The sequence below is a fragment of the Tyto alba genome, unplaced genomic scaffold (genome assembly GCF_018691265.1).
Source record: "Tyto alba isolate M040663 unplaced genomic scaffold, T.alba_DEE_v4.0 Super-Scaffold_40, whole genome shotgun sequence".
Lineage (NCBI taxonomy): Eukaryota > Metazoa > Chordata > Aves > Strigiformes > Tytonidae > Tyto > Tyto alba.
Window position 1 is genome coordinate 10,299,467 of NW_024881316.1, and position 12,509 is coordinate 10,311,975.

A 12,509-nucleotide genomic window follows, 5' to 3' on the forward strand; every position below is an offset into this window, starting at 1 on the left:
GGAGGCTACTTGAAGAGTTGGAGCCTCTGCTGTTATGTTCCCCTAAAATGTAGGAGGCGTACATGTTTATTAACAAAATAACTGCTATTTTTCTTGAATGGAACAGGAAGCTACCTCAGTAATGTAAGTCTTAATGTAAGACATATTTCCTTTCAGAGTTTGCTCTCCTGGTAGAAGAGTTTCGGCGTTTCAAGCTGCAGCAGGCCCAGGCTGCTGACTGTATCAGCCACGGCACTTTTGAGTGGGTGGATGGGATGTTGGTTCAGGCGCTGCAGTCTGGAGACTGGCTGTTGATGGACAATGTTAACTTCTGCAAGTAAGAGATTTTAGTGGTCATTTCACTGAGTAAATCCCTTGACCTCCCTAATTGACTTTGCCTCTTATTGTACAGTTCACAACTGAACATTTATTTTGCATTTGATAACAATACATGGGAGCACTAACGTGTTTCCTGGAAGAGTGTCTTCCTCCTTAGACAGCTTAGCAGTTGGTAGTTTTCCTGTTACCTTATAATGTAATTAGATGTTTGGCTTTTGGCTTAAGACTGGTACCATTTTGATTTCAGCTGAGAAAGGGATCAACTTGTTACATTTTTATAACCATATCAATTTATTTTGAATATAGCCCTTCTGTGCTGGACCGCTTGAATGCTTTACTCGAACCAGGAGGCGTTCTTACCATGAGTGAGAGAGGTGTGATAGATGGCACAATTCCTACAGTAGCTCCGCATCCAAACTTCAGGTGCTTTGCATTTCTGCCTTTTTTTTTTTTGCCTCCTACCAAATAGCAGGTTTAGAAAAAAAAATCCAGTAGCGAGCCAGTCTTGGTATTTTGAATGCTGTTTAGTTTGCCATGTAGTGTAGTGACACTTTCTGTCTGACAAGAAAACTGAACTGTGATGAGCATATGATAGAGAGTTTAAGAGGCTTGGCTTTATATCCCTGTTGCAGCACAGATTATGACACTGGAAAATTCCTAGCAGTATACCCCTGCCTTGATCCTTCATTTCTAATTTAGGATTTCAGCACTTCCCTGTCTCACTGTAATGGAGTTGAGGATACGTGTGTTGAAGATAATAAAGTATTCAGATACACTGGTAATGAAAGCTGGTACATGGATGTAATTCTATTCCCAGCTTTTTCCATCCTGTCCATAAATCTGAGTTTCCTAGAGTCACAGAACTTAAAAAAAAACAAACAAAAAACCAAAACACCCCCAAAACATACAGTCTGTATTCTCTCAGACCTGGAGTAGGCTCTGGGGGAGATAGGAGGAGAACATACAGCGTATTCTCTGTAATTCCTACCTTTTATAAATTCATTAAAATATTGGGACTGATATGCTCTGGTTCCTCTGAATTGGAAACAAGATCATTGACTTTTCAGAAACCTGTTTTCGCTTCATTGTATCTCAGAAGTTTTTTTTCCTCCTTGCTTTTAAGAGATGTCTACTGATAGTATTAACTACTTGGGTGTTGGATACTTTGGTTTTAAATAGCACAGATTTATCTGAAGCGGTTGCTAAGTCTTTTAGAAGTCTTCTTTATAGCTCAGAGGCATAGTTTAACTTTTTTTTTTTAAGTAGGCAAATGATAAAACAGACATAGCTCAGATATAACTGAGTTTAAAATAATGCAATATATTTGTGGGTAATTTCCAAAGTTAATTATCCATACAGATTTCTCATTTAAATTCAGTAGATGTCTCTCACTTTCTAGATATGGGTGTCCCCATTTTTAGGAAGATGAATTTACTTTATGGAAGAGCAGATTTGGTGGTTCTGGAGTAATAGTTTAAAGCCCTAAGTTGCATCTTAAGAGTATAAGGCAGTTGGACTAGATGATCATTGTAGCTCCCTTCCAATTTCCTGTTCTAATATCCACCAGGCTTTTCCTTTCCATGGATCCTGTTCATGGGGAAATATCCAGAGCCATGCGGAATCGTGGGATTGAAATTTACATTCCTGGGGAGAACGATGGAAATGTATTGGACAATCTGGATTTGAAGTTACTCCTGCATGGTGTGGGTTTAGTGGGAGATAGCATCTGTGATGCGCTTATGGCTGTGCATTCAGAAACCAAGGCAGCAATAGCAGGTAAAAAAAGTCTGTTCAGTATTTGTTAAGAACTTGGGCGCATGACATATATTTGGATTAACTCTGTAATATTACAGCTTGGTTATTTTATTATGTTATGTCCTGGTATAAGTAAAGGCATAAAAATATTATCAGGTTGATTTTTGTTGGTTTTTGCGTTCTCAGGAAGTAGGTCCAAATCATAAAAAGATGTTAAATGGGGTGCTTTGTAAGGAGACATCAGACACTGGCAAGTGTCAGTTGTCTGCTATAGGGAAGGCAATATATTCTAAGTGAAAATCAGTGAAATAGAGGTTTGCACAAGACCTATTCAAGTTGTTCTTTAGAGCAAGATGACACTGAGTTTCATTCATCTCAGCTGATTGATGTCTTATTTTGAACCGGTCACCTGTTATTAACAGTCTTGTCAGATTTTCTTACTAACCTTGGGAAGAACCCATTCGATTTTCAGGACCCAGTAGCATTAATCTGTTTTAATTTGTTCTTCCTCAGGGTCTAAAGTGTTATTTGTCCTCAGAAGGTTAAAGGACTGACAATTACTAAACATTCATCTCACCCTAAATGTTGTGTATCTTTCAGGTTCTGTGTCATCTTTGTCGCCTTTGCTTCAGGCTGCTGTGTTAATTGTGCAGCAGCTACAAAGAGGCCTTGGGTTAGCAAAGTCTTTTTACAGAGCCTGTTGGGAAGTCTATGGCCGCTCACAACAACTGCAGATTAACCAAAAGGTAAAATAGCTGTATTTGAAAGCTTTTCTCACAGCATCTAGATAAATGAAAAATACAATTTATTGAGGCTGGTGATGGAGATCCTCTGTTTCCTAAGTCCCTGAGGAAGGGGTTAATGAAGATGGTGATCTTAGATGAACCAAACAATTTTAAACATTCTCTCAGGCATCTGTCAGGTGATGAAGAGGAGGGGTTAAGTTGCATTGGGACTTCTGTATCTTTTAGACTTGGAGCCTTTTTTGGCTCTAGTATAACCAGTACAGTTCTGCATGTAACTTACTCTAACAGTTCAGCTGAAGTCCCAGAAGTTGGGTTTTTTTTGTATTAAATGGTGAAATATGGTGAATTTCAGCTGTCACCTGTCCCTTCATGACATATTTTCTCTCTGTGGTGGCATGCAACTGGAGACAGAGGTCAGATGAGTGAAAGTTGCATAGGCTGTCAATCTGGCATGTGCTTATTTAGATACTCCCTGGGGGATAAATGTGATTTGTTGAACACTGTAGATAGTGGCTCACTCTTTTGCAGCATAAGGGTGCCAGAAAATATTCCCGTTGGATTCTGAGGCTTACTTGCCTCAGCTGTAGCTGTTAAACTTTGGGATATTATTACTGATGAATCTATAGCCTAAAACACTGTGCACACTGTCATCTGGAGATAGCAATATTTGCTTCCGATTTCAAACTGTACTAAATGTTATTTCGCTTACGGTTGGAATGTTTTGGTACTTTTACTGTGTAGGTTATACAGTGCTTGTAGAACGTTTGGTTTATAATGATCTCATAATAAATACATGTAATTAAAGAGTTCCTGAGTATTGTACTTGAATACATGTTTGCATATGATTCTAAACTGCTTTTTGGTTGTTTGTCGTAGCTTGTGTTAGAATTGGTTACGAAGCATGCTTCATCTCTGGCTTCCCATGAAACTTGGGGTGACTCGTTGCTAGCAGCGGGATTGTGGCCAGACTCCCTACCTACAGGTCTGTTTGCAGCTGAAGACTCGCTTCTTTCGACAGTCCGGAGTGATGCACAGGTCCTAATGTATTGTCTGAATAGGCTAAACCTTAAAAACTGCAGGTAGGCAAGAAACACTTTTTTGTCTAATGAAGGAGTAAGAAACAAGATATGTGTGAACCACTGGTGGCATTTATCATTGTTCCCTGCAAAACTTTGTCTTGAACAAATTGTGCAGGTAGAGACTGTGGTAGTCACATTCTGTAACTGAGGCTCCTGTCACCTTTCCGTGCAACCACTATGAATACACTATTTAACTATTTATGGTTTTATTCTTCAGTCCAAAATACTTGACTCTGTTCAATCTTCAGTAAGTACATTTGACTCATTTTGAGTTGAGTCAGGAGTAGGCATTTAGCAGAAAATGTGAATGTAAATGCTGGGTTTACAGAGTAATAAGAGCCCCTTCCTTCAGTTTCCTTCTGAGCTTTAAAAAAAAAAAAGTATTTAACTTGTTTTAAATACACTAGTGATCCTTTGTACTTCTTTCTTTCATGTAAACAATTATTCATCAGTTATTTCAGGTACAGTAACTTCAGGAGAAAGAAAAATATCCTCTTTCAAACAGGGCTATCTGAAAGAAGTCTCCTGTTCAGGGACCATATGCAATAATTCTTTTAATGATTTCTTGTGCAATATAACTGTTATTTTCCCAACACTGGTGCAAAATCTTCCTGCCTGCCTGCTTTGCTTAGTAACCTACTGTGGAAAGTACTGTGGTTTACCTCCAGTGAAACAAGAAGCGGTAGAAGCTAGTACAGTGTTGAAATTGTAGAACCTTAGCAATGTGATGGGTTTTGGTTGTTTTGTTTTTTTTTTTTTTAATCAGAGACCTCCCTTCTATCTTTGTCTTTTTAAACTTACCTTTGCATATCATTCTGGTGCACAAATCAGTTATGCTGTGCATATTCACTTCTGGCACTGCATGAGTTTTTGGCAGTAGTGAGTTACTAATAGTAGATACCGCAACTGATTTTAAGTTGGAAACTGGCTTTAAAGCTAAATAAAAAAGAGAGGAGAGGTTATTGCATTGCTACGTTCTTGACTGAAGATGGTTGCGTGCTGAGTAGCTTCACTTGCAAGATACATTCTTTCCTGGAACTGGCAGTTCAAGCTCTTGATTGCTGGACTTCACTTCTGTGTCTTCCAGGACACTACCTCTGACTCTGCAGGATCTTCAAACAATTATGCAGTCCACTAATCCTGAGAGCCTCAAATTCAGTGCTGTTGAGATAGATGCAGACTGGATGGATAACATGGAAGTTCTCCAGGCTTCAGTGAAATTGTTCATAGAAAAGGCAACCAACCAAGACTGGACACTGAGAGTTAAATGGCTTAACTCCATAGCTAAAAGTCTGCCACAGGTGCTTGGTATGTAATTATTGAACCTTCTCTTTTGCCTAAGGGCTGATTTATTATATTTTCACAAATCATAAGTCTTCTATGAAAATGTCCAGACTGTTCAAGTGACCTGATGAGAAAGCTCTCAACTCTCCGCACTAAATCAAGGGCATTGAGGCTTCAGAGACAGACAGAAACAGGTGAATATTAGGGGCAACAGGAAACTCTGGGCTAAACATTGCCTTTTATTAGTCAAGCACGTGTGTAACCTGTCCTGCTTCTGAATTAGTTATTTTTGGATGACTCTTGGACCGTGTAAGCAAATATGCCTTTCTCTTCACTTTTTTTTTTTTGATAGTGATAGTAAAAAAAGTAAAATGCCTTCTATTTATTTGGTATTAAAATGCAAATGGTTAGAAAGTCAGGAAACTGCAGAACTGAGATTTCCTGAAGCTGTGTTGCCTGAACATTTGGGGTAGTGGCTAAGATGAAATATTAATTTCTTAATTACATTAATCACATTAAACTTGTGGAGAATTTAGACAGACCTTAGTCCAAGTAATTCACATACTTAGCTTCCTTGGATGGTGGGAAATCTCAGACTGTATTGTCCCTACTTGAATGGGATTGCTCCCCCTTGATCTTGCTGTCTTTCCAGGCACGTATGTCTATAAGCTAAAAAATACCTGCAAAATTACTTTAATAACAGATACGCTCTTATGTGATTTTTAATTTTTTTTTAATTGGTGCGAAAAAAATCAAAAATAGATGCACTGAGAGGAAGATCTGAAGGTATAACCTCATGGATTTTCACAGACCATATTTTTAATAGCACGCATGAAGTATCATCAGTTTAACTAGAACTCTTTACTGAATTTACCTCTTTGGCTGTGATATTCTAACTGCTTTTAAGACCTCTTGGAACAAATACAAAATAAGAGCAACCAGCGTGTCCAGAGTGCATACACAGATGAGATTCAGGCTGCTTGTTCTGGCTTAGTTGAAGTTCTTTTTATTTGTCTGTATTAAATGCTCTTTTACACCCATGCTCTCTGCCCTTCACTTACAGATCCGGTGCGGATTCAGCTGGAAGCAGGTGCTGTAGCCCTTGGTAGTTTTTATGCCAGTCCCCTCTCCTCTGGAGTCAGTAACATGATCAAGTTGCTACAGCCAACTATGACAGGTACTTCTGAAAAAAATTGATGTAAGACATTGGTGCTTCTTTCATTTATTCTCTGAACACACTGCAGCACTTCTTAGGAAATGTGTGTAACAAAACAAAAGCTAAATTATAACTATGTGGTGCTTTTGTTGCAAAAGAAATAACAGCAAAGACATTCTTGCTGTCTAGAACTTCAGCTAGGGCAATTAAATGCATTCATCCTGTGCAAACTAGATAGGAGTGCTATGAGTATGAATCCTGACTGATTCCTACAGCTCAGAGTTAAGCAATGTTCTTAAGAGTGATGCATATATCTACTGCCTTTCTGAACGGATGATATAGGCATCCTGTTTCATCTCAGGATTTATTGTGTTGGCCCCTCTGAAACCTATGTTGAGGCCTATAATTTTCCCTTGGTGTTTTACAGGGAGCTCAGGCCTGTGGTTTCTTTTTCAAGCTTGTTAGGTGCATGAAAGCTACAGTGACACTGGACCCTTTGCAGATGGTCCTAGGCATCTCACCTGGACTGTGAAGGAGAAGGGAGTTGGACTTGAGTTTTGTTGTGGTTTCCAGGCAGTCTTTTTGGGTACTCTGACCACTGGCTAATTTACTTTCACTGTTCTACAGTGAAATTTACTTTTTCTGTTCTACAGAACCTGCAGTCAACTTAATGCTTTTCTGTTTGGGTATCTGGAGTAAGGGAGCTTAAGACTCTGCCTTCCTCTTAGGCCTTCTTCTTTCTTTCCCTAATGTTCTTAGGTAGGCAGGGGGATAGAGGAAAATAATTCACTGAATAATGTTTCCACTGTTGCCTTGTCTTGTCTTGTTTGCCTTCCCAGATGAACATGTGATGTCTCTGGACCCAAGATGGAATATGCAGTTTTTGGATATAATTAGAAATTCAATGAACTTTGATACAGAAATGGAACACACAGATCAACTTCTAATCCTTTTGAAGTCTGTAGCAAATCGGTGGGTTAGAAAAAAAGTTTGTGAAAGTTGCCCAATGGCTCTTCGTCAGCGCTGTATAAACACTTGCAGTATCTGCCAAATGTGCTTTTAGGTTTTGACAGATGTGATCTAAAATACTAGGCAGAGGTTTCATACAGATGTTTCTATTCTTTGCTTCTATGTTCTGTAGATGCAGACTAAAACCAATCACTTAATATAGGGAGCAGGGTTCCCATCATTCCACGTAGGCTGAAGCACTGCAAGAACTGTGGGAAAAAGCATAAGAGAGGCAGAAGCAGCAGTGTGAAATCTCTGACGTAAAACTTAAATAGTTGCCCTGGTTTTGGATTTGGACTGCTTTTCCTAATAAGAGCAAAAAGCACACAGATTTTTCAGTTACAATATAAGGAAGCAGCTGTTCATGTATCCTATAAGTGATGGTGTTGCATCTGCTTAGTAGCTCACTACGTTTTCCTTCCTGGTGGTTGCTGAAGTCAGGAATTTGTTTTTTGTGAAGCTTGCTTCTGCAGCTACTATATTCAAGTGATTACTTATGCTGTACTTAGTTCTTGTTTCATAATACAGTGAGATATCAGATATCACTTTGTAGTTCACCATTCTCATAAGGCAGAGGCTTTAAAATGGTACTGAATTTCTAACAACTTCCTTTTTAATTCAGCGCAGTATTATTTCTTGACCGAGAAAAAAGAAGCTACACTGAGAAGAATTTGATTACCAGCAAGAAGCCAAGAAACAGTGTCTTAAGAATGTCTCTAGATTTCCGCAAAGGTGGGTTGATTTTCACTGTTCCTTTTGGTTCTGTGGTCAATTTGAAATATGGTTAATTTGCAGTTATGAAATGTGTACTTTAAACACGGCGTGTCCTGAATGTACAAAGGAAGATTGTGTGAATGTAAAGCAGTCAGATGAGTACTAATATGGTATGTAACACATTATTCTTAAATTAGATATACCTTATGCTACATACAGCATTTATGTCCAGCCTGTACTAGGTAGTAAGTGAATGTCACTTCTCTCATAATTATCTAAACCTCAGGAAGATGGTGGAGAGAAATTGGAATTGCCTTTTGCCTTCAGCTGTTAAGAATAGCTGTGTTTTTCAGTTATGCTTTTGTTCTAATCATCTTTCTATTGTTTTATGTAATTAGGATGTTAACTCCTAAAACGAAGGGGGAAAATTTAGTGAAGTTAGTGCATTACATAGAAACAATTGATCAGTGTTTCCTTCATTCTGGATTTTTTTTTTTATATATATATATTAAATGCATAGAGGTAATGGAGAATTACACAAATAGTGAAGGAATAATTTTTGTTACTTTTGATTCTTAGATCTTTTTGGGTTTTTTTCCCCCAACCACAGAGAGGATCTAGTGATGAGAAAATGACCCTTTCTTGTCATGTTATGTGGCTGGAATATTCAGTTTCTCCCTTTCTTTCCCTCTTCTGCAAACCTCAGATCCAGGAAGTTACAGCTGCCTTCCTCATACAATTGTGGTCAACCTTGCTGCTTTCTTTGAACTCTGGGATGCGTTTGCATTTCACTGGGTGAAGTCTACTCAGGTGGCCTTAAGTGATGATGACATGCATGATGTGAGTGGACTTTTCATAGTACAATTATGGAAGTTATGTGAAATTAGAAAGTGTGCAGAACATTATTTTTAGTTTCAGAGACCATGAAATAAACCACAGTGCTTCTGTTGGTATTCAGGATATGTCTGACACCAGGAAGATTATGCTTGTTTCGGCGGCTGTATTTATGCTTTGTCTTCTAATTTATTCTGTGTGGAATGTGGGTTTTCAACCTGCAGATACTCAGGCTGGGAATTATCTTACCTAAATATGCACACCTGTGACAGATATCCATTGTGCTATAGAAGTGCCAGTTTTTCTTCACTAACGATAAAGGGAGTATCCACATCCATCTCAGATCAAAATATCTGAACCTGGATGGCTGACATGCATGTCACAGGGGTGGTTCACTTCTCCCTCTTCCTTTTCAGACCATGAAGATCATTTTGCTGAAATCTGACAGTGATGATGTAGACCTGGTGCAGGGATTACTTGTTTTTGACTTGTATGTTTCCACCTAGCAGCAAAGCCCTGCGGTATTTTTTGGAAAACACAGTTGAGTGCTAGTTGTGTGCCACTAAGCATAAAGCATGGCGTGATTCTGAAATTAGTGGACGTGACAATGTTTTTGTATTTTCTCTTGCTTGAAGTACAGAGTGTTCTCTAACACACAGGGATCAGTAACAGGAAAACTGTAACCTTTTTGGCTTGTTTTGTTAGATTTTATACTGCTTGCTGTGGCGTGACCGGTTCTGGGCAGTCTCTGACACTCTGACAGTGGATTCACCAGGGTTGTCACTTCTGTCTCTGCACTGGCACTGGGTTATGAAGCATCTAATTGACAGAATTCCTCAGATGCTTATTGGATCAGACCAACACAAGTGAGTGGCTTTGATTTGTGTTTCTGTTAAATGTTTGTATAAATAACCTTTTTGTTAGTATTATAGCTAATTAACGTCGTTTGCTGTTAGTGTCCAAGTTGTGTTCCATTAGAGATGCAAATGCAATTTATTGCATAACTGTTCATTTTTAAAATTCGGGTTTATAACATTGGGCTGATTCTTGCCAAAATAATCAATGAGTTTTTACCCATTTTCTGTGCTTTAAAGTTAGGTTGTGTCTTCAGTGGAAGGTTAAAAGAAGGGACTTTCTGTTCTTGTGTGTCCTTTTGCCTTTTTTCTCAAATTCTGAATTAACTGTGTGGTCACTTTTTTATTTATATTCTTCAAGGGTTTCCAAGGACATTCAATCTGTTTCACAGCAGATTCAGAGCTGCTTGTCCAATCCTGCTGGTATTTCTGCCAATATGAAAATGTTACAGAAGTCTCTAGGAAGACCTCTTCCCTTTAAGGTATTGGTACTCTGCAAAAGATGTGTATTTCCAGCGATGTCCAAATATGCTTTAAAATAATCAAAGATTTGTAGTGCTTTCCAGGCTAGCAAAAATACACTCTTTTTGGACTTGTTAGATTGGTTAAAAAAGCAGTTTCAGCTTACGTTAAAGTACATCTTTGTGAAATATATCAGTTGTCCAGATAGCATTTTTACTATTAATTATGCTTTGTATAGATAGCAGTTATTTAATATAGAGTAGTGGACAAAAATAAAAATATTACTACATGCTCTGTTTTGGAGACTTGTGAATATCAGTATGCCTCTTGCTTATTTAGTGAATATATGTGTATATAGAATAGACTACATACTTCCTTTTATACAGCATAGGATAGGGCTGCCTTATTAATTTACCAACACAAGGCCTCTTAACTCTGAACAGGTGTTTGTTTTTTTTTTTTTTAAAGTTATTTCATCAGTTGGTGTCATTCAATAAATTAATACTACAGTAAAGTGTTCTAAAGAATGTAAGTCCCTTTTAAAAAGCAGGGCACAAGTAGACATGTAGGTTGCTCATACTGGTGATTAGTAATTAGACCTAGGTTTTTCTGGCCTTATCTATCAAAGATACTCAGCTGTTCAAAAATGCACTTAGTTACTTGGTGGGACTTTAAAGAACATTCAGTGCTTACTGAGAATTTTGGGAGGTTTTTCTAGACTTTCAAATGTATTTAAATTGCAGGTGTAAAATGCCAATTTCTTTTCAGTTACAGTAGCTTCTGGCATTTTTAATTTGTGTACTTATTGTGCTTAATTTAGGTAAGTTGCCTTGTTGAGATACTGTTTGTCTGCATAATCTATGTAGCTTCTTCCTGAAGGAAAAAAAAAATAAAAAACTTGACAAGGAGAAATTGTGGCCAGTTATTTCAACGTCTGTCTTCCTGCTGTATGGAGACAGGCTACAACATCATTGTTAAGTTCTTGGTGCCAGTTGGTTTATATATACTTGTAGTTTAGTCGTGTGCATGTGAATTTGAAATCTCAGTTCTGACTACAGTCACAGATTGTTTGTTGTTTTGTTGATGATGCTAACAAAATGTTGCCACTTGTTCATATGTCTTTTTTGTGTTTCTAGGATAAACTGGGCATGGAATGTTTTTCCCAGTTAAAAGTTCTCAGCAAACCATTTAACATCTTGGAGCTAAGATTGGCCTTTGGAGAAAGTAGATGGCAGGAAAAAATATGCTGTCTGAAAATCGCTGCCACTGGATGGAAGATGAAGAAAGCATTGCTGCAAGCTGATGGCCTGATAATTAGAGCCAATCATACAGATGATGTTAATCTGGGTAGGTAAGGCTTCTGAAGAGCCTAACTGGATGATTTCTGCCCTCTCCATTCTTTTTATGTGCAAATGGATAGGATGTGAAATGTTCAGTGGCAAGAAGTACAGTACATGCACTTATGTGCCTCTTACACCCTAACAGGTCAACTAAAGATTTTTTTGAAAGCTGTACATTCACAGCTGAGAGCAGAAGGAGTTGTGTATAGTCATTCAGAAGAAAGGTTTGCTGAAGATACCGTCTCCAGCCAGTTAGACCCTGCCTTCTTAAACCAACTCTGCAGTCGGGTTCAGCTGTGGCCTGCAATGGAGCACATAGGCACGCTCTGGCAGTACAAACTGACAGCAGATTATGTGGCCAAGGCTTGTGCAAGAAGGTAAGAAGGCTGGAGAAAGAAATCCAATATCCCTTTCATGAGATTCAGAATCCCTAGCTAGAAGCTGTAACTTCGGTATGTAAATCTCTGTGTGTACATATATATTAATATATATGGATGTGGATATATGCATATATATATATATGGTTCACACATATGCTTATATATACATTTCGATATATAAATGCATATGCACTCCTTGTTTGCATGCAGGAATGCACTTGGGCAGCTATAAAAAGTATCAGAAAGGGAGTAGTTTTATTTTCTAACTTTTATTCTAACTCTTATTTCTAATGCTGGTGTGCAAGCCCCTTGGAGTAAACACATTAGACTCCAGAAATTGCTTTATTAATGATAGAATGGATTATAGGTGGAGGAAGACTAAAACCTTTTATGTAGTAAATTGTACATAGTATTTTCCTTTTGGAAATACGTAGTATTTGCCTTTTAATGAAATGGAGGATTCCTTCATATTAGGAATTAAGAAGATGTTTATTGTCATGTTGCTGGAGGCTACTGCAGAAAGACTAAATTAGACCTGGTGAAGTATACTAGCACTCTTGCTTCTTTTTGTGTAAACTA

General features: G+C 38.1%; 1 protein-coding gene across 2 annotated transcripts in view; it reads left to right on the forward strand.

Moving 5' to 3' along the window:
* MDN1 (midasin AAA ATPase 1) overlaps positions 1–12,509 on the forward strand; it is a 101,394-nt gene that overhangs the window by 47,922 nt on the left and 40,963 nt on the right. For both annotated transcript variants that reach the window (XM_042802987.1, XM_042802988.1), the window contains exons 44-57: positions 157–316; positions 625–741; positions 1,886–2,094; positions 2,674–2,819; positions 3,696–3,898; positions 4,986–5,206; positions 6,246–6,359; positions 7,178–7,310; positions 7,969–8,078; positions 8,767–8,900; positions 9,600–9,760; positions 10,110–10,230; positions 11,347–11,557; positions 11,696–11,927. In XM_042802987.1, coding sequence (XP_042658921.1) covers positions 157–316; positions 625–741; positions 1,886–2,094; positions 2,674–2,819; positions 3,696–3,898; positions 4,986–5,206; positions 6,246–6,359; positions 7,178–7,310; positions 7,969–8,078; positions 8,767–8,900; positions 9,600–9,760; positions 10,110–10,230; positions 11,347–11,557; positions 11,696–11,927 — 2,272 coding nt within the window. The remainder of the gene's footprint in view (positions 1–156; positions 317–624; positions 742–1,885; positions 2,095–2,673; positions 2,820–3,695; positions 3,899–4,985; positions 5,207–6,245; positions 6,360–7,177; positions 7,311–7,968; positions 8,079–8,766; positions 8,901–9,599; positions 9,761–10,109; positions 10,231–11,346; positions 11,558–11,695; positions 11,928–12,509) is intronic.